This window comes from Furipterus horrens, unplaced genomic scaffold (genome assembly GCF_987537825.1).
Source record: "Furipterus horrens unplaced genomic scaffold, mFurHor1.1.pri manual_scaffold_10, whole genome shotgun sequence".
In the NCBI taxonomy this organism is placed as follows: domain Eukaryota; kingdom Metazoa; phylum Chordata; class Mammalia; order Chiroptera; family Furipteridae; genus Furipterus; species Furipterus horrens.
This window is the reverse complement of record NW_028327180.1, coordinates 11,018,198-11,041,239: the sequence shown is the minus strand read 5'-3', so window position 1 is coordinate 11,041,239 and position 23,042 is coordinate 11,018,198. Positions and strand designations below refer to the sequence as shown.

Below are 23,042 nucleotides of genomic sequence, written 5' to 3'. Positions count from 1 at the left end.
AATCGGGGTGGAATACAACATACGTGGTAGGAATTTAGCTCCTCAGGGCGGCATCTGCATTGAGAGCTCTGAGTACTTAGGATATTCATTCTAAGACAATCTACATCATTGGAACATTGTCAAGACAAATATATGAATTTCATTTCAATATACAGTAGCGTTCAAACATAATTCACAACCCCCCCCCCATCATATGGCTGGCGCCTCCTCCACACCCTCGTCCGTGGCAGAGGTAGCACTAGTGTTCTTTCCCAACAGCGAGAACTTCAGCTGCCACTCACAGAAGTTAAAAAAAAAGAGTGTTTGTTTTTTCCCATCTATTAGGATGTTCCTGAGACAGGGCCAGTTAATGAAACGTATCAAAGCACTGGAGTTCAGTTTGGACTTCTCCGAACGCCACTCGGCCATCAGACTGGGACGTGGAACGCAGGAATGTACTACGGAAGGCTGAGTTTAGCAGAACTGTCCACTCACTGACAGGATCGGGTCTCCTGAAAATTCCCTTTAGAATAGGCTTTCCATGAAGTATCACAAAAAGGTTAATTATATGTACAACCGATTCATTTTGCTGATCTTTTCTGCTCAGATCTTGCAAATACTGCGAGAACCTTGAGCCAGAGGCTAGTTCTCAGTGTGTAGGTTTAACATGTTAAGGCTCATTTTCTCAATCGAAATAGCAGTTCTGTTCTCCTTCCAACTTCTGAGGCACGAATTACACTCCCAGCGCCTGCCCCCAGCCCGCGGCCCGCCTCCGGCAGAGCACCCCCCGCGGGCGGCCCTGCAGCGCTGCCGCCTGCACCAGCCCCCAGCACACTGCACATGGCCTCTGGCTCGCACCTCTGTTTCCACCTGTGTACTTTCACAGAAGCCCAACACAGATTATTTGAAATATTCACACAACTGTTTTTCAAAACAATTTATTGCATCATATTTGGTACCTCATGTTTGACAACAAAAAGGAAATTACATCTGTAATTGCAGGAAAAAGAAGCTGGTCTGTTATTGGAAAAAAAAAATCTTGGGCCCTTTAAAAATTACAAAGTCTTGGGCTTGCCTGAAACAACTGAGCAAGAAATATATTCTTAGAAATGTAGGGCTTCAAGTATTACAAACCTGTGACACTGTGGAAAAATTCCAGAGGTATCTAAACTGCAGCACTTTTTTCTGCATATCGTGAACAAGGCCTGCTGAGGTTTTTAACTATGAGTCTCTTGATCAGTCAGAGAAGGGGAGTCAGGAGTTCTGCTCTTTTAACTTCAAGCCATGGGAGATTTCCTCTTTTCACTCTGCGGTGAAAAAAATGCACGCTTGCTAATTAGTTGGTGCCACATCACAGTGCATCTGGTTCTTGCATTACAGTTTTAACAAGTTTGGCCAAAACAATGCTGAAAGGTTTGCATTGTTATTTTAGTTCTTCAAGTTTAAGTTAAAATTGAGATTGTTCCAACTGGTTTCTTCAGTTAAAAACTGTGGTACAAGAACACCAAACTGATCATGTACAGTGAATTTTGAAAACACAGCGTCTTGAACACCCTCTAGGCTTCTTAGAATCCTGCCTGGAATCTCTATGCCCCAGCTGCTACAACGTCGCGCGTCTGTTGTAGGTTTCTCTGTTAATAGTGATTCACATTTGCGTCCTTCCTATGGCCAGAATCAACCCCGCAACAAAACCAGTCAGATGCTAAAGCCCCAACAACTCTTTGTGCTCAGTGAAAGAATCCAGTGCTAAAACAGCATTTACGCTGTCTGAGATATAGTAAAATCTCACAAGACAAATTTAAAGTAATATTTCTGCCACACACCTGCTTTGTTAGCTGTAACAGCCTCCAGATTTTATATAAATTAGTTTAAAAACATGGGTGGGTAGGTAGGAAGAGGATAGGTATCTTTTTTTAACCCCTCAATTTTAGCAGCTTTTAATTTTTTAAGAAACTGAACCTATATCCTGTAATATGTTAGGTATTTTATACATACTTTTTCAGCAGGATAAAAACGTAAAACACTATTTGAAGGCAAAAACATTTACTCTTTTCATTCTGTGTAAGTCAGAGCAATGCAGCAGGTGCGTGACAAAAATATTATATACTAGATATGGTCCAAAGTCAATCCATTTGCTTGTTTAATGAAGTTCAGATTTCATTGGCCAGTTCTTCCGTTTCTGCAGAACTATCTCCATTAACTGTGACCTTCATATCCTCTTCGTATCCGGGAGGCATAAAAGCCAAAGCATAGGGGAAAAGCTTACGACAATTTGCTCTATAAACTTCAGCAGCTTCTTTACAGTCTCCTAGGCTACCATCACACAAGGCTTCTAAAACCTCCATACACGTCTAAAGAAAGAAAAAAGGTCATGTTATAGCTTGTCCAAAGGAAAAGTTATCACTGTGAATTTGACATTTTTAGATTTCTGAAATAACAGGCCAATGTACATATTTAAGATAAACAAAAGCATTTTCTCCCCCCCCCACATACACACACACACACACACACATATATATTCCATTAGAATTAGTTTCTTCAGAATTGCAAGGTTTACACAAGGGATGAATGTTTAAGCAGGGCCAGGACTAAGGTTGGGCAGGCAAGGTGTATGGAGCACTACATTTAAAGAGACACTCACTTGCAGCAAGTGCTGGATCCTAGGCGACAGCCTTGCTTCAGGCTAGCCTGGCCCTGTATTTATTTATCTATTTTTTTAAAGACTATATTTATTTATTTTTAGAGAGAGGGGAAGGGAAGGAGAAAGAGAGGGAGAGAAACATCGATGTGTAGGGGTTGCCTCTCACACGCCCCCAAACTAGGGACCTGGTCCACAACCTAGGCACGCACCCTGACTGGGAATTGAACTGGCAACCTTTCCATTCGCTGGCCAGCACTCAATCCACTGAGCCACACCAGCCAGGGCTGGCCATGTATTTAAATGTCAAAATTTACATGCCAATGTCAATTACTGAACTTAAGTATTCAAAGCAAAGAGAACCTTAAGGTATGTCCAATAACTAAGCAGGAGAGTCAAACACAAAGGGCATGCAAAAAAAAAAATTCTTGAAAATTGATCATTTTTCCAACCAAACCCCTAAGTACATATGCTTCTTATATTTCTAAATTATTCCTGTTGACTCGCATTTCTTATGTTTTCTCTCTTCATCTTTTCACCTGGAAAATACCATGTGGCTTCCAGATATATAATATCCTACAAACTGCCTGTCTAGGAAAGTTCTGATTTAAATGCAGCATTAATTAGCAACTAACAAGTCTTAATTTTTTCCATAAAGATATTTCCTTCATTTGCTATTAAAGGAAAATATTTAACTTTCCTTCAGCAAGTGCTTTTTTAAATCTGGCTGATCATCACATAAGGTAGCTGGTCCTTTGTAGTCTAAACTAGAATCTGTTATTTTGCAACATATCCGTATCATCTTTTTAAGGTTAAAAAATTTTTTTTTAAATTTATTGATATTTTAGGGAGAGGAATGGAGAGACAGAAATGTCAAATTGTTGTTCCACTTATTTATGCATTCACTGGATGACTCTTGTTATGTAACCTGACCAGGGATTGAACCCACAACCTTGGCATATCAAGATGACGCTCTAACTACCCATACTATCTTTCACTCTACTTAATCTTGTTATATTGCAAGCTATTTTAATTCAACCCATGGTAAATACATCTTAAATGTCAGAATCATCACTGGGACCACTGCTTGCTCAGAAATGTAAAATATGAATTGAAATCCATTAACCATTAAATGTATATATGATTTTACGAAAACAAATATTTTTTTTCTTTTTTAAAGATTTTATTTTCTTATTTTTAGAGAGAGGGGAAGGGAGGGAGAAAGAGAGAGCATGAAACATCAATTGGTTGCCTCTTGCACATGCCCCAACAGGGAACCTGGCCTGCAACCCAGATGTGCGCCCTGACTGGGAATCGAACTGTTAATCTTTGGGTTTACAGGTCAACGCCCAACCCACTGGGCCACACCAGTCAGGGCCTAAAACATATTTCTAAAAAATGTTACTATAAGTAACAAATGTGAAACTACAGTAGTAATTAAATACCAACTACTCAACTATGCATGTGTGCACACACACACAATCCTAAATAAATTTTAGGGTTAAGTTTCTGACAAGGATTCATAATGGCTTAAAACACAGCATGCATAAATAACAACAATTATTATTTGTGACAGTTGTTGTCTTTATGAAAAGAGGAACAAAAAGCAGTCAGGGACTTGTATAGAGAAGGTATGAAAAACTTTACCTGGAGATTTCTGTTAGTGAGGGATTCGTCAAGTGTTGTTGCCAAATCTACAGCTCGCTTCTGACTAGAAGGATCTAAATAATGTACCATTTTGGCAGCTAAATGAGGGGAAAAAAAGAAAATGTTTTTATTTCAAGGTAAAACCAGCACCTTAGGCTCCATCCACTCAAGTATAAAATAACAAGATATATGTGTACACAGTGTGGCATTCTGTTAAAAAAATGAGGACAGCCATTTGAAACACTGTTATTTTTTTTTTTAATTCTGAGAGTAGATGAGAAATAGCCTCTTTCCAAACTAGGAGAATGATTAAGGTAAGAGAGACTATGAAGTAATGCAAATATTCTAATAATATCTGTCTTTGTATGGCAGGACCATGGGACCATGGGTAGTTTTTTTCCTACAATGAGCATAATTGGGGGTTCAGGGAAATACCCAACACTGATGATATGAGCCAAAAATCTAAATTCCACAGCGGCACACAAAGCTGCTGCTTTCTTAGCCAGGCACTCTAAAGCACCCTACTGAACCACCCACATGCTTCCCATTGGGCCCAGACTTGAGCAGCACAACTCTTGACAGGTGACCCTGCCCAAGAGATGGTTTCAGGTGTTCAGCACTGTCAAGTTTACACTCTTACATAACCATGAAACATGGAAGATTATAGTCACATCAAAGTGAATTTTATTTAAGAGCACAGTGATGGGAAAAAGAAAGAGAAAGCTATTCCTTCATCGTATGTAACATACTGCTAAATTTAGTGATACTTGCTTCTTTGTAATGCCTATGCTGAGCCAAGAGAAACTACTGACCTTGATTCACAGAAATAATTTTGTCTAAGAAACTGAGAACTGTATAGGAAGCTTATTTAAGTTGCCTGTTTTCATGAATTAAGATGTGATATATACACGCTGTCTCTTCTGTGCGAAAAATGTGTAATGTCATTGACCCATTAAAATAAAAAATGAAGTTGTGTCAGGTGGCTAAGATAAGGACAAAATAAAGTGATTACCTGATAATCTGTGTGGCAACGAATCGGAATTCCTTTTCAGAAAAGTCTCATTAAAATTCTTTGGATTTGTTGCTCCAAAAAGACGATTCATTTCTTGTTTTAATACTGTTCTAACTGTATCAGGCAAATTTTTACTTTCACACACTGCTGAACAAATGAGAAAACAAACCCCGTTAGCAGTTAGAGTCCACTAAAGTTTGTAAGAGTTAAAAAATTATCTACTTGATGAGGCCAAGGAGACAGACCAATTATATACAATTATTAATCTACTGATAATTCAACAATGAAAGAACTTCCCTACATAAATTTAGAGAATCTCAATTTAAATTTGTCAGCAAAGTAATCTAAAGACTTTCTAAAGGCACTCAGAGACATTCTTTGGCAGATGATTCATTTCCAGAAAAGAACAGAAAGCAAAACAGACGACAAAAGACATAGTTCCACAGCCTTATAAACTCCTAGGTGTTGCCCCATCAACTTGAAAGGGGGTCCGCAAAGCAGGAGCTTGACAGCGCCTACCTGGTTAAGTAAAGTCACAGCAAGTAGTGGTGCTGAAGACAACAGAATTGACCTCCCCATCTCCATTTTCTTCTACAGCCAAGTAAGGCATTAGAAACTTATCCATATTATAAGAAAACATGGTTGACTTCACTGACCTGTATTTTCAGGGGCTATGGGAACTGGGCTATCACTACATACATAATAAACTCCGAAGGACGACCAAAGTATTATCTTGTAATAAATACACTGCTGCCATCATAGTCCCAGGTCTTGGGATTTGGAGACAGAAAGCTGACCTCCCCTCTGGGGACACCTCTCTGGACTGCCTCCTAGTTATGCTTTGTTTCACTGCAGGCAGACCTCAGAGACACCGCAGGTTCGGTTCTAGACCACCACAATAAAGCAAGTTTCACAGGAAAGGGAGTCACAAATTTTTTGGTTTTCAGTACATATAAAAATTATGTTTATTCTATACTGTAGTCTATTTTTTAGACAGCATTATCTTTTTAAAAAATAGCAATGTACATAACCTTAATTAAAAAAATTTTATTACTAAAATATGCTAACTGTCCTAAGAGCCAGCTGAAAAAATATGTTCAACACAGGGTTGCCACAAACCTTTAGCTTGCTAAAAAAAACGCAGTATTTGCAAAGTACAATAAAACAAACCACAATAAAACAAGGTATGCCTGCATTGTTTTGGTATAGAGAGACAGCCTGGATCTTTGAGCCAGACAGACCTGGGTACGGATCTAGGCTTGGACAAATCCTAACCTCTCTGAACCTATTTCCTAATCTATAAAACTGAGGTGCTATCCAATACAGAAGGGTCACAGTCAGGAAAGGCTACATTTTAAAAAGCTAGTTATGTAATAGATATTCATTAAACTGTAGTTACTATATTGTCATAAATTGAAAACAAACAAATTTTCTTTTGGTTAGGGACTATAGTGGTAGTTTTCAAACTTTGCCGAGAACCAAGTATTTGTATTCTGATGAATATGTATCTTTATACATAAATTATGTGAAGCTAAAGTTTCCCAGAATACTGATTCTTTCTTTGTCCAGCACATGCTGGTATTTTCTACTTATTTTTATTTTAGGGTTTCAAATGTTGGTAATGACCCACTAAATTCCTTTCACTGTTTCAATAATAGATCACTATCCTAAGTTTAAAATATCTTTCGTAAATATCTAAGTAAAATAGTCTACATATGATTAGTAACTGAATAATTGATTGAGGTGTCCTATGTTGGTTAAACAGCATTTCTTCTATCATTCTGCAAACTGGGTGGTTCAAATAAAAGAGCTACTAGTTAAATAATTTAGTTTTACTGCCATTACGGCTGTACTTTCAACTTGGTTTAAAGGGAACCTGTGAGGTATAACAAAGATGCCCCAATTTTGTGTCTCTTTACACACACGTTCTTAACAAAGTCATTAAGCTGTCTACCCAATTTCTTGAAGGCTTTTTGAAAATGCAATGCATCTTTAGCAATACAAATTACAGCTGCTTTCATTATTTAAATTTAGTCAAAATAAGGATCTCTTTGTAAATCTCTTTCTGACAATGTCAGCTGAACACCTGGAGAAATGGGAATAGCTAACATGCAGTTTAATTTTCTGAAACAACTGTTACTCATTACACGCAAGAAATGCCACTTAATTAGCATTTGTACATATTACTTTCTACCTTTCAGGAAAGAATTGATTGTATAAAAACAAAGCGTCTGTTACTTTTGAAAATAGTTTATGTGCATTCCCTCCTAACCAGGAATGGATTAAAACTATTATTTCTAGCCTTAAGTTTCTGATTCATCTAAGTTTTATTTTTTTTAACACAAAAGAGATTAAAAAAAAGTCTTTTCTCTAAATACAGCAACTCCTTTTACTGCTTGTAATGTGGTTATATTATATATTACTTTCTGAATTTAAAAAGATTGAGGTAAAACATTTCTGATTCAGTTTCTATAACAGGAATCATTTCTTTGACAAGTATAATATAATTTAAGGCTTTACTTTTCCTTACAAACAAATGTTCTTAACTGGGACAAGTTAGCAATTTTCAGAACAATGATTGGGGTGCCCAGTTTAATCTCATTATTTTTATATTATGCATGAACTCATACGGACCTGAGTATTTAGCAATGAGATAACTAATTTAAAAGAATTTCTAAATTTTGCAGGTTGTTCTATTAAAAATTCCATTTCTCCTTCCCCAGTCACTTAAAAATCAAAACAGCAACAACACTACTTGACTATAGAGTTCTTGTAGTAGAAAGAACACGATGAAGACCTGGGCTCTCACCCCTGCTTCAGTACTAGTTACCTATGTTACCTGGAGTAAGTAATGAAAGCTGTAAGGGGCCCAAATTTCTCAACTATAAAATGAGAGGTAATGTGCATAAAATTCTGTCTTTCATTGTCAAAAATTCTGTAGTTCTACTACTTCACATTAAAACTAATGTATGGAATCTTGTCAAAATATTTGAAAAGTACAATGATTGCCTTATTGCTCTTCTTTTTTTTTTAATTGAATTTTTTCACTATCAACTTTTTTTAAAATTATTTATTTGTTTATTTATTTTTAGAGAGGGAAAAGGAGCAAGAGAGGGAGAGAAACATCACTGTGTGGCTGCCTCTCACTCATGTCCCCAACTGGGGACCTGATGTGCAACCTAGTCATGTGCCCTAACTGGGAATTGAACCAGCGACACTTGGCTCACAGGCCGACGCTCAATCCACTGAGCCACAGCAGCCAGGGCTCTTAATGCTCTTTTTAACCTGTATTTAGCAACAAAAATTTTATGACTCAAAAGAATTGTGCTAAAGGCAGATAAATAAGGAGATTAAGTCAATTTCAAAGAGATTCTTCAATTTTAGATCAATTAACTAAGAGGCTTACCATAATAAAATACGACTCAAAATTTCAACTTACATGTTAACTTTTTAGAAACAGAAACAAAGGTGATTCTCAAATATCTGGACTGAATAATTTTATGTCAAAATTAGGTAACATTTCTAGCCTTAAAAGATAAAGACCTTTAACACAAAGAGATGAGCCCTGCTTTTTCCCTCAGCTAATTTAATGTGCAATAGCTTTAAAAGGATTGCGTTTATAACGATAAACTTGTACAGATCACTTATACAGTCACTATCAACTACTGTTATCAAATACTTAAGAAATGGAAAACAAAAACATACCAGTACTAAAGAGTCGAATCATACACTCATGAAGCCAGGGATGACTAGAATCAATAGCAAATGCCCTCTTTACTGATTGTAGCATCAAAAGAAACTTTTCTATAAAAAGAAAAAGATATATATTTTATCATTTGATGAAATAAGATGCCCTCCTTTGCAGGACTAAGACCTTACAAATAGAAACACTAATTGACTCAATCATATCTGAACTACAAAACATATGACTGAAGCAAATGATTTCCTCGGATTAGCAACATCAGCTACTATTTTCCACACAACCTTCTTTAAGAAATAAGGTTTAATGAAGTATAAAAAATTGAGACAGCATTCAACAGTATTTGAACTAATGCCATATAAACAAACAAATGTGAAACCATTTCATTTCCTAACCTCTTTAATCAAAATAGAGGGATTTTCCTCACCAAGAAACCTTCATTGTTTCGAGACTTAAAACGGTCTCCCTTCTCGTTTCCTGACGGGTGTAGTGGTTTGCGTGCTACCTGACTGTCCCTCTCCCGTCCATCCTGGCTTCTCTGCCCTGTCGGGAGGCAGGATTTTCAGTGATGCTCTAACTTTGCCCTCCGCTGCTCCTCCCCCGCCCTGGCCCCAAGCTTCAGCAGGGCTTCCACCAGAAGACCCTCCGCACGTCTATCATCCGTGACTACACCTCTTTGTTGAGGCTTCCCTGATTTGGTATCATTTTCCAAATATCAAAATTCAAAACCCCAGGCTTCTCCAACACTTTCTTTCCCCTTCCCCCAACACTCAGAAAGCTAATAGCACCGCCATGCCCTTGGTGACAGCCTGCTTCACCCCACTGCAGCGGGCAGCCCAGGCTGGGGGCCCTTCAAGGGGTTAGCACACAGCCAGGAAGCCGAGGGAGGGGAGCTCGGATCGCCCTTCCCCTCTTTAAGCAGAACAGCTTTTGCATTTTATATTTTGGATTTAAGAGTATTTGTTAAAGAGGAAGTTGCAGTAACTGTTAAAAATTTAAAATTATTGGGCTATTTATTAAACTTATTTTCCAAATTAAAACATAATCATTGTGGAAAATAGACAATGTATTAGAAAATACTTTAGCCATTCATATTCCACCAGGAAATAATCTGTTTCAAACTTTTGATCTATTTCTTCCTGGCCACTTTTCTACTTTACATACACATCTAAGGATCCCCTTAAAATGAAAAATCAAGCTTTAGTTTTATGTCTTATTTTCAAACAATGTTATATATGGCAACCTTTCCCCAACATTACATATTACTTCTGATAAACATGATTTTTAATGACTACTCCACAGAGGTGCCATTTTATTCCATCTCCTTTAGGAGACCAGTCACACTGTTTGGAGAACACAACCTTCTGTCAGAATCTTACTAACCAGTGTTTCTTCCCTTCAGTACACACCACCTTAATGGTAAACTTTTCCCCCCGAAGAACCACTTAGATTACATCAGTTCGATACCATAAAATCTTAGTATCTACTTATACATAGTATAAGCATTCTAAACGTGGCAGTCAAGACCCTTCATTTATATTTTACCTGGGCCTGAGCCAACCTCAAAATTATCTACACATACTTGTGATTTCTTAACAAAGCCTCTTCCTTTCTAGGCATCTTTTCTTTTAGAAATATGATCCATCCTTGAAGATACACCTTAAGTATCACATCATCTATTTTTAACAACAGCTAATAATAGCTTACATTTATCAATGCTTACTGTGCACCAGACATTATTCTAGGCTCCCCATGTATTAACTAATTTTATCCACACACACATATGGTAGTTACTATATCTGACCCTAATCCTAGTTATGTATGTATATCTATTATTGATTTTAATGTCCTAGAAGAGACAACCCTATCATTATAGCTCTCCACGACATTTTGTGCATAGCAGGCATTTCTGTGAGGAAGCTGAATTGGCATTTGCCAAAAAAAAAAAAAAAAAAAAAAACCAAAAAACCCGCTATAGTAGTGAGGCTACTGGAGTTGGGAGACTATCTAGGAAATACAGTGATCGATTTTGTCAGAGCCACTATATCCTAATTGCCTACCTTTCCTAAAGTAAATCTCAAAGGCAAAAAGATGAGTTTCTATCTTGTTCTTCACCAAGTTCTTCAACGGTGTTAAAAATTTAATAGCTTCTTCCAATGGAGTTTCAACCTAACAAAAATAAAAGATATTATACAAACGGAAACAAAATCTGGGGGAGGATGTGATGTTACTCTTTCTATTAAAAAACACCTTTTAAAATTTTTGGTAAAAATCACTTACCCGTCACCCAGGGATAACTGTCATACTCTGAATTCCCAAAACCTAGAGAAGGGAGACTTTGAACTCTAGAACTCTTCACTGGTTTTTAACCATAGAGATTACATGATCCCTGGATAGAAACTATCCAACAATGGAGGAAGAAGATACAATGAAACCAGGGAGAGAAAGGGTGAGAGAACAGGAAGGCGGGGGAGACAGTGGGAAGATGTCAGGTAGGGTGACAGGGGCAAGAAGACAACTGGAGAGACCATTACAGAATGATTGAGTGTGTGTGTTTTTAATTTAAACGAAGTGAGTATAATCAAGCTATTTAAAAAAAGAATATCCCTTCTGTCTTGCTCTGTTCTACAAGTTCCATGGAAATCCGTATTGTTCAAATGCCATAGTAACGGTGAGATGACATTTCAAAAGATTTCTACTCAGAGAACCTGTCTCTCCCACCTTTTAGTAATTATATAAATTACATACCTGTAATCATTGCTGGGCATGTATGTTTACTACAGAATTGTGCTACTGTTACACTCTTAATCCGAGTATTGAGACAAAACTCTTCTCTGCAGACTGGGGTAGGGATAGAGAACACCACCATATTTACCACAAGGGCACTGAACATCGGGGTTCTGTATTTGCCTTTTCTCAGCACAGAGGCAGTAACAATTTCTCATCCATGGAATGTGGATTTGCCCTACCTGCCCAACATGCATCCACCAGTATAGCAATCCCTGCTGTTTTGCCAACACAGACTAGCCAAGGATATTATCTTACAGCATTTAAAAAGAAAAAGTTAAGCAATAAAGTGTTATCTATGGCATCTACACAGCATGTAAAGCAGCTGGCATTTACTTTATGCCTGTTCATTTTTAAAAGAAGGAAAAGGAAGGAGAGGGAGGGAGAGAAGCATGAATCGGCCGCTGCTTGTATGCCCCTGGACCAGGGAACAAATCCGCAACCTAGGCCCGTGCCCTGACCCGGAATGGAAACCGCGACCTTTTGGTTCACAGGACAAACGCTCCAACTAAGCCACACCAACCAGGGCCGCATTATTTTGAAGAATACATGCGCTGAACCAGAAAGCAGTATACGGCACTGCCACTGCAGCAGCTACAGATCCCAAGACGTAAAGAGGGAAACGGGCCCTCGTCAGTGGGCCTTTCCCACACATGTATAAATACTTTACTTCTTATTTCCATAATTCTAAGTTCTACTGAGTTAGAATTTGTAGTATCCGGTGGAGAAATATCTACCAGGGAAAGGTAAAGAACTGGTAACAGATATGGCCACCCGTCTATATCGAGCTTTTCGTGACTCTAGGGATATAGACGGAAAATGAGGGTCACTTAAGACACAACTGCTATTAAAAAATGAAACAAGGAATATAGGGAATTTGAATCGATACAACCATTAGATTAACTGAAATCATCTCATACTCAGTGGGTCAGTGGGGGTCCTATGTTCACTGAGTGAAGTAATGGATGGAGTTGCCAGAATGATACATGCTCTTTTCTGTCTGGCTCTTTAAAAAAAAAAAAAAAAGGCATCCTGTTATAAAGATTTGAATTTACTTAAATAAATGTAGCATGGAATTGCACAGGTGGGCAATGTAAGACATTTGCAAGGGCAGTTTTGATCTTACTAATTCATAAACTCACCTGAAATCTGATCCATGTTAAGATATGCTGCATAGGAGTGTATCTCCCTATACAGTACTCCCAGCACAGCAACAAAAAATGTAAAACCACTGAGCCCTATACAGACGGAATATAAAGACTCACTAGCCTTGACGAGGGAAGACAAACCCAGCTGAGACGGACAGACTGCAAGTGCGGAGGGCCACAGCAGGGGCGGCCCACGAGGAGGCTGGGAAACACCAACCACTGCCTCGAGACGAGCTGGAGAAACAAGCCGCGCAACGCCCACCTAGGCGCTTCAGACTTCATGCTCCAGTAACTCAGTATTAAACTCACTAACTAAACCTCTTCCTATTTCCCTTTCCTCCTTCTTTACTGCAATTACTTCGTAATGCTTTTATTTATGTTATGTATTATCCTGAACTGGAGATACTAAACTTACATTGACTAGACATAAGAATGCTAAAATACAGCGTCACAGAACAAGCAAGTCTAGACTACAGGTCCAGACTTGGCAGGCAGCTTTCAGAGGGGCTGTCAGTGCCACCGCTGGCTGTGATGGCTTGATGTAAATTGGCCCTGCCACCACGGTGAGGATATGGGTGAATGTGGACGCTATCAGATGGAGGGCACCTTGGAGGCCGTTATCCCAGGAAGACTGTTATGTGACTAACAGGTAAGAACAGAATATACTGAAGAGTAATCCATGAAACTAGGCGTCTTCCACTAGGCTTCTTCCAAATAAAGCCCGTCGTGTAAGCATTACTTTGTTCTCAGATTCTACAATCCCCTAGCTCCGCAGATTAGGCTACAACGTGACATCGGGTCCAAAAGCAGGCATTACAAGCTTGACACAAGGAAATCCCAACAGCCTATGAGGAGGCCTGGTACAGAATTCTGCTTTGTGGGGGTACTCAATCCAAAGAGGTCCTCTCCTTTACGATCTATAATGCAGGACATGAAGAGTTACAAAGGAAAAAGTCACAAAGGAAAGCCCTGAGGCAGAGGGAAAGCATGGAGAAAGGAAAAGGTGGCGGGGAACCAGCCACGGTGGAGAAGGGGGTGGGAACAAAGAAAGCGAGGCGTAAGGACGGAGAGGCCTGACGTCGGAATTATCCCTGAGTACCTGCAACTCCCCATGAGGCCTACAAGGTCGATTTTCTGTGCTTACTCACTTCCCTGTAGAGCCTTCCAATAAACTCTTCAAAACAATCGAGCTAGTATCTTTTTTCCTAGAAAATACACAATTATTTGTGAAAAGGTGTCAATATATCCCTGTGAATCCAAGCTAGATTTCTCTGTGGTTCTTAAATAGCAATAATGCTATAAGATAGTACTGCCCATCTTTTCTGGTATAATTCTGAAACTATTTTCCAACTATTTGTCAGGTATTACAATTTTCCTTAGTTATAAAGCATTTAATAATTTTGAATTTTTAGTTACTAGTAAGGCAGATGTCCTTATTACTATATTGCTTTAACATAAATTATGCAATTATTTTTACAAGGAGTAGGAGGATGTCAAGGGTCAGAAGAGAAACTGAATAGGTATGTTTCACGTGACAATGAATATCTTTTCTTCCCCCAAAAGATTTTATTTATTTACTTTTAGAGAGACGGGAAGGGAGGGAGAAAGAGAGGGAAAGAAACATCAGTGTGTGGTTGCCTCTCATACGCCCCCAACTGGGACCTGGCCTGTAACCCAGGTATGTGCCCGGACTGGGAACTGAATTGGCAACCCTTTGGTTTGCAGGCTGGCGCTCAATCCACTGAGCCTCACCAGCCAGGGCGAATATCTTAATTTCAGCTTAAGATATTAGGTTTAAATAGCAAAGTCCAATAAAGAGAGAACATGGGTAAATGAAAGATACACTTATAGAACTCACTTTTTAAGAAGTGTCTGTATAAAAACCCACTTAAGATATAAAAACATACATGTTACCACTTATAACAGACACTACATTCTTTACACATCTATTTTTCTCTAGCCCTAATATCTCTGCCTAGTAGGGATTTTTCCTCGTCCCATTTTATAGATGAGAAAAATATCAGAGAGGTTAGACACAGTGTCCAAGACACACAGAGAGTGTAAGGGCTGATATGCAGACCCAGATCAGAAAGACTCAAAAGCCACACTTCCCACTACACCAATAGTAGGTTAGTCTGGATCAGGACTATTATTTCAAGTTTTAAACCTGAAATGTGATTAAAAAAAAAAAAAAAAAAAAAAGAACAAAAGAAAAAGAAGACTAAAATTAAAGTGATTTTTCACTTTAAAATCTAAAATCCAATTAGTTATAGGAAAATATAAAATAACAACAGCTGGTCGTGATATTTCACTCAGGTGTGCTAAACACTGGCTTCAAGCACCTTGGCCAATTTCTCAGGTATGAGCTCTTCTTTTGGACCTCCAATTTCCTCATCGTCATCATCTTTCTTCTTCTTCTGATTTCTCTGCTGCTTTTCTTTTTCTGCATTTTTTTTCTCTTCTTCTATCTGGGCTTTCTTTTGAGCTCTTCTTTGTTTATTACGTAGCTTCTTTAGTTCTTTGTCAGACATGTTTGCTGTAGGCAATAAGTATTAATAAAATTATAAGCATTTGATCAGATTAGTAATGATCAATTACTACTAAATATTCCCATGCAAACCTCCATAAAAATGTCACATTATACATGTTCATACGCCAATGTGTGCCTAGACATCTAACAATTCCGTATTTGATAAAAAGCCCTGAAACCGCTTCAAAAAAGAGCCATTCTCCATCCCACATCACACATAAAAATCAATTCCAGATGATTAAATGTAAAAGTAAAAGTAACAAAACATTATAAAAAACATAGAACATACTTATAAATAAAAGATACAATCACATATGTACACATGAAACTCTGAAAACCGTAACTGGGTACAAAGGAAATTGAACCTTCCACAGGGATAACCGTTTAAAAGGAGATCAGCTTAGGATAGGAGAAAAGTGAAAGATTTTCATATTTGCAAGGTATATTTCTGAACTGTTTCAACTTGCATAATTAGAATTAATTATGGATTATTTGTACAACATGAGGAAGAGGAGGAAGATAGGAAGTGTGAACAAAAAGGTAAACAAAAAAAGCCAAAGGCTCTCAGCTCTCAGCTTCAACTGTAAATTGTCCTGTAGAATCTTACTGGCATTTTCTTTCTACCTGAAGAAACAGTAACAGGTAGTACCAGATTCATGTGAAATCTGTACAAGGATTTCGATGTGTGACCTTAGAAAGTTCTAAACTGTTCTTGGCTAACAGGAAGTAAAACTTAGTAACAAATTAACAACAACAAAGCAGGAGGAAGGATGAGCAAAGCAATCAGCCATAACATCAGAAGAGAAATAAATTTATGATTGAAAAAAAAATCAGACACACTTTTTATGCTCCAACTACTGTAACATTTATTAAAGATTTTATTTATTAATTTTTAGAGAGAGGAAGAGTGAGGGAGAGAAACATCACTGTGCGAAAGAAATATCCATCAGCTGCCTCTCACACGCCCCCAAAAGGGGACCTGGCCCACAACCCAGGCATGTGCTCTGACTGGGAATCGAACCAGTGAACTTTTGGTTTGCAGGCTGGCACTCAATTCACTGAGCCACACCACCCAGGGCCAACTCCTGTAACATTTTTGCCATGAATCACAAAATATTTGGACGTACGATTAATTTATATCCTTCTAATGCCTAGATCACTTTCATTCTGAGATTCTTTCCCAAATAAATATGTAAGGAAGGTTTCTCCCTACATACCCTGACACCCTGCTATAAAAACTGGTCAAATGAGAAGTCTTGCCCTGGCCAGGTGGATTCGTTGATTAAGTGTCATCCTGTACTCCAAAAGGTTGCCGGTCCAATCTCCAGTTGGGATGCGTATGATAGGCAAACTGATTGATGTTGTGCTCTCTCTCAGATCAATATATATACCCTTAGGTGAGAATTTACACTTAAACACACACACACACACACACACACACACTCACACACACGTGTAAGTCACTGGGCAATTTTACTAGCTTAATTCCAAGCTGGCTTTTAATGTTCCACCAATATTAACCTTTTAGTATGTTAATTATAAATTATTATTAAAAAGGACAATAACTAGGTACACTGAGAGTCAACATACTAATGAAGAATGCCAATATTAATTATATAGTTATCAATTTATACTACTGGAACTAGCCAATTACAGTATTGGGTAAACCAGTTATGAAATATAAAACTCATGAAATTCAACTTCTTAAAAGCTAATGACTGGTTACAAATTAAATTCTTACTAAACTTTTGAAAGTATAAAATAAATAGTATTTTTCTTTTATTTTCTAGAAGAATTTGCAAAACGACTATAATTATTTTCTAAGCATATACACAGTCATCCCTCAGTGTCTTTGGGGGACTGGTTCCAAGATCCCTCCAGATAGTAAAATCCATGGATGCTGAAGTTCCTTACGTAACAGAGTATTTGCATATAACCTGCATCTGCACACAGGCTACGAAAGGGTCTGACTACACATCACTTCATTTGCGTGCATTCAGTTTAGTGCTTGGTCCATGACAAATTCACGTTTCACTATCTGAAACTTACTCGCACCCGCCTCTCCCATTACTTTCAACCCATGGTTGGCTGAATCCAGATGCAAAACCCACCGATGTGAAAGGCTTGCCATTTTATCTTCTTACAAGATGCTTAACAAAATGCTCAGGAAAAAAATCTGTATTACACAAAAACATAAACACACATACACACACCATAGCAAGGAATAAGACATCTTTGTACATTATACCTGTATCAGCTTCATGTTCTTTATTCTCATCTGTGAGGGGGTTGTCATGAAGCTTCAAATAGATTTCTATAGCAATTCTTGCTGCCTTGAAGTAAAATGGATGCTGTCGAAGTACATCTTCTAGTTTTAATAAGTCCACATATGATCTAAGGGTAATCTTCCTCATACAGTACGTATGAAAGTCAAACTGGTCATCAGTGATTTCTATAAAATGCTAACAAAATTGTCTTTTTATTATACTAAAGCAGAGCAATGTCAAAGAAAACTACAAAAAGCAAAGCCTTGGAATTAATTACTTGTGTCCTAGGCATAAATAGTCATTCAATATAAATACCTTGCATATCAAATAAGTAAATACAATTGGCCATCATGTAGCATAGTATATAGCATACACAAGGCACTGAATATTTGTTAAATTACAAGGAAACACAGTATTTTAAATATATATTTATTCCTTCCTTAGTCATACTTAAATATAGCTATCATGACAAATCAAATGTAATTTACTAGTATACAAAATGATGCAATACAGTAATTTACACATTAAACAGTCAGTTTTTATATTTATAATGATGTGCAAAATATTGCAATATGAATTATTTGGTAATTTTTCGGATGTTACCAATCTGAATCCTGTGCAATGGTAATGCTGGTATGTAGAAATCAATTAGCAAGTAGGTCAAGCAACCAGACACTAAGACAATTCAACTAAGCTCAGGGGTTCTCTACTTAGCAACAAAACCAGCATGCAATTATATAAACTATTTTTATCTGGGAAAAACACAAAAATGAATCAAAAGTAAAGAGGACTAGAAAAACAAGGAATTTATCAAAAAATGAGGAATTACATAGCTATAGAAATATTGTAAAAAGTTTTCAAAGCTCCTATTTTATAAATATCAAGGTATATGGCATCAATAATCACCCCTAGAATACAAGGATGCCAGCCTGTTAAACCGAGCACACCGTTGCCCGGGGACAGCCCACCGACCTGGAATCTGCACGGTCCTTCCCCATGTGGGAAGGCCACCCTCCCCTTCACACCCCCACTCCTATTAGGGATTTCTGGACCCAAGGGTAGGCAGGACGACGGCCATGTCCAGCTTGAGGCAGCTAGAGGAGCACAAGACCTTCACCCATTGTCCTTTATAAAATTAGAAAGGGTCTTAAGTCTGAGAGGGGGGAATTGTTACAGAGTGGGGTCCCCCCATAAATAAATAAATAAACAAATAAATAAAATAATCAAATCTATGACAAACAGATTTCTACGATAACTTAATGAACTTCATATGTGTTACTAAAGAAATGGCAGCTATCTGAAAGAAACATTCAAAAACCAATGAAAACATAAGATACAAACTTTCCATAAAGATTTTTACATGAATCCTTGCAGGAAGAGTAGACAATGAGGAAGTCTGCAGAAAATGTAGTTTATTATTTCAATTATAAAACTGAAAAATGTAAATACCAGTATTTAGAAATCACTTTGAAAGAAAATATAAAAGCAATAGGATTTGTTAACATTTAACAGAACAAAAAGAGAAAATCATATGTACAGGGTACTTACTCTCTCAATCTCATGACATTTCTTAAGTGCTTCACCAAATTTATTCATTGTCTTATAAGCCTGGGCACATTCTGTCTGGAACCACATGCACTGCATTTCATTCAAATTCTCTACTGCTGACGTTCCTTCCTATGTAAAAATCACACATATTCAAGACCATTTCTTACCAAATACATCATTCCACCACAGAAGTTAAGAAAAAGATGGTCAAATCATTTGAATTCTTTCAAAATCACTTTCTGTTTTTTAACCCATTCTCGGAGTCAGAGGAAATAGTTACCATGTGGAAGAAACTGAAATTATATTTCTAACCACTGAACAGAATACGTACCTTTGTAAACAATCCAAGTATTTATTTAACTGGGATTGGAGAGTAACATAAGAAATAGAACACTAGCACATAGCAGGTACTCCATTAATATGAGTTTCCTTCACCCCTAAAAATTCATCTGAACATCCATCAATATAAATTAAGAGTTTAGCCCTGTCTGGTTTAGCTCAGTGGATTGAGTGCTGGCCTGCAAACCAAAAGATCGCTGGTTCTATTCCCAGTCAGGGCACATGCCCTGGTTGTGGGCCAGGTCCCCCGTTCCTTCCCATCTCTCTTAAAAGTAAATAAATTTTTAAAATTTAAATCAGTGTTTAAAAACCCACTGTATAACCATCTAAAAAGGAAATAATCTTTTATACTAATATAAAACCCTGGCTGGTTTGGCTCAGTGGATTGAGCGTCGGCCTGCGAGCTAAGTGTCGCTGGTTCGATCTTCCAGTCAGGGCACATCAGAGAAGGAAAACTCTGACTCCAAAAAACCTCCGCTGCCTTGCGGCATACCTCTTCAGGGGAAAGGCTAAGGGAGTAAACCCCGACAGAAAATCCAGAGCCGGAGTCCCTAAGGCGGTTTGACGTTGTAGTCAACACCGGCAACTCCTGCGGCGCACCTGAAGCCAAGCTGTATTGACTCCGTCTTTCCCTTGGATCCTTCAGCTGCGAAGAGAGGGGGGGTCTGCTGCATGGGCAACAGCAGACCCTCCATATCACCCTGCCCAGGCTCTGTAGCTTCATCGCAAGATGTCGATTCAACACGGGAGGAGACAGATACCGTGTCACTCCCGAGTCGGACTGCACAGCCATTCTCGGCAGTGCAGATAGACTCTTAAGAAGCTACACCATCGTCTCTCGAGACGGACGGCTGCCGACGACGACGATTTCAGGGCTTTTTTTTGATAAGGTGATAAATTAAAGTCCTGACTATTTTGATATTAAAAATATTAGGTATACATTTTGAAAAATAAGGTGAACAAGTATGAACTGTTTATTCATAAGTAAGAACATTAGCTGTACAAACCCTAGTAAACTTTGAGCACATTTCTTCAGCCTCCTTTATCAGATTGGCTTTTAGCATGTATTTTGCACACTTAGAGTTGATAAATCTGTCTGCTGTGTCCAAGGCCTGGGCCTCATCCATCCACCTTGCGGCTTCTTTAATATTCCCAGCATGCTGACAGGGCACAAAAACAAAATAAACCAGTCAGTATGCTGAAACTATTATGCAAGTAATTAGTAATTAGTAACCTGTTGATAAATGACTAAAATCACAAATGGAAGGTAGTTTTCTGACCCTTAAGACCCTAATCAATGTAGATGCATAAATTGTGCCATAATATAAGTTCTGATACCCTTCTGGCCATGGAGAACATAGACGCTCTAATAGTGCAGACTTGCTTTAACAACATTGTCTGCTGTTATAACCTCCCTGCCTACAACAGTGCCTGGAACACAGTGAATACTCACAACTAATGGTTAAATAAAAGAACAACTAATAACTGAAATCTTTAAGTGAGAACAACAAAATTCAATGTAAAGGTCATAAAAGGCAAAGGCATGACCAAATTTCTACCCAAAGGAAGATGGAAACATTACTGGTTAGGATCATTACCTAACTAGTCCATTTGGCAAAACCACAAAACCAATGAACATAACCTGGCTTTGAAAAGTACTTTTAAAACCTTACTTAATCTCATTATTTTGGTAAATAAATTACCGGTTTACAATCTCTTCCCCAAGAGCTTTTATTACTACATTATATTTGTATTAAGAGCCAACTTTATTTTAAGATGATGGTAAAACATGATTAGAGATTCTCATGTAAGACCCAAAAGCTGAGGAGGCAAAAGAGATAATATACAATATTCACAGTAAAATCTTTAGTTTAATTTTATTAACATTACCAGACATAGATATACATGCTCATACTCAAGTGTTGATAGAAACAAGTATCTCACAGAAAATACAATTACTTTCAATTACCTATACTCTTACTACTTAAAACCAAGAAAAAAACCAGATGTATGTGTACTAAATGTATGAGGATATATAATATGAATAACCATATATTAATAAGCATATATATGTATGTATATGTGTATATATAGATATGAGTGATCCAATTAGCATGACCATGACAAATTTACAAGTAATCAGACTGAGAAATATGTACTATACTTGTTATTCCATGGTCTATGAGCCATCAAATAGTCATTGTTCTTATAGCATTCAGAATCTGTAAAATATAGAAAAATTTTTCATAAGTCTCATTACCTTATAAGAAAAAAAGGAATAGATTTTTACCTTATAGATTTTAGCTTTCACAAGAAAGAGTTCTATCAACGTAGGCGTACTTTCAATGGCGGTATTTATGTATTCCAGAGCAATAGATGGCTGACCAATTTTGTCATAATGTTGTGCCAAGTAGTACTGAACCCAAAGTAATGTCGTTGGTGGTTCTTCTTTTCCATCATCTTTAAAAAGTAGGGGAGGCAGGTGCGAGAAAGAAAAAAACAACAACAAGATTAGTCATTATTTATACACCATACATATATATATATATATATATACACACACACACACACACAGAGGGTACCCACCTCAAAATGGATACCTTATTAATTAGGAAACTAGTTTGAACCATGTATTTATGTACCTAGCTATAAAACTACCCCTAAATTTATAAGGTCTTTGAAGGTGACCACGTTTTCTTTTCTGTATCATGATAGCCCCTTGCACAATGTTCTGCGTTTAGTAAGAACTTTCTTCACATAACTATGGCAGATAAGTGAAATCAAAGATACAAGAAATTACCTGAAAGGAAACTGAAAGGTGTGGGGGAAGACAAGTTGTACTAGAACTATGAGAGTGTATGATCAGGATGTTATATGAGAAGAAAAAAAGAAAAAGAAAAGAAAAAAAAAATTCTATTAATGTGAGGTTAAAAAAAAAAAAAAAGAGGCCCAACTGTTTAATTGGGTTTCTAGCTAACGTATTAACTATACATAAATAAACTTGTGATGTGGTTATATTAAATTTTGGTGATTATAATATTCTTAATATATTTTAGTATTATGCTGAATATGCAACAATTCATAATTGAGGTAGAATAAACACTACACCCAAAAAGGAGGTAAGTAAAAATGCTTATTCTATGTTTTAGTTTGTCATTTAATTTTTATGTATCATTAAGAAAATGTGTAAGTTAAATATACAACCCACACATTAAAAAGTGCTTTTTTAACACAAATTTCTAAGCTCAGAATTATTTATTTGCTTTCAGAGAAAGCATGAGATTGCTTATTTTTTCTGGTAAAAGTAGGATGGCTCAGCGGACAAACAATAGGAGTGGAACTCACCAACTCCCGATCTGACAGATCTGCAACTAAAGTGCTGCATATTCTTGGGCATGTCACTGAACCTCTTCCACATTTGTAAAATATGTAGGAAAATGCTGATAA

General features: G+C 37.5%; 1 protein-coding gene across 2 annotated transcripts in view; it reads right to left on the bottom strand.

The window, feature by feature from the left end:
* Window positions 1-901: 901 nt before the first annotated feature.
* The window catches only part of NAA15 (N-alpha-acetyltransferase 15, NatA auxiliary subunit), a 63,925-nt gene continuing 41,784 nt past the window's right edge, over window positions 902-23,042 (bottom strand). The window contains exons 11-20 of one of the 2 annotated variants that reach the window (XM_090289050.1): window positions 21,886-22,055; window positions 20,603-20,755; window positions 19,257-19,385; window positions 17,690-17,903; window positions 15,254-15,447; window positions 11,037-11,145; window positions 8,982-9,080; window positions 5,277-5,423; window positions 4,265-4,362; window positions 902-2,330 (exon numbers count right to left, since the gene is read on the bottom strand). In XM_090289050.1, the coding sequence (XP_090145176.1) occupies window positions 2,130-2,330; window positions 4,265-4,362; window positions 5,277-5,423; window positions 8,982-9,080; window positions 11,037-11,145; window positions 15,254-15,447; window positions 17,690-17,903; window positions 19,257-19,385; window positions 20,603-20,755; window positions 21,886-22,055 (1,514 nt within the window). In that variant the 3' untranslated portion in view covers window positions 902-2,129. The remainder of the gene's footprint in view (window positions 2,331-4,264; window positions 4,363-5,276; window positions 5,424-8,981; window positions 9,081-11,036; window positions 11,146-15,253; window positions 15,448-17,689; window positions 17,904-19,256; window positions 19,386-20,602; window positions 20,756-21,885; window positions 22,056-23,042) is intronic. The other variant, XM_090289051.1, reaches the window with a different exon arrangement.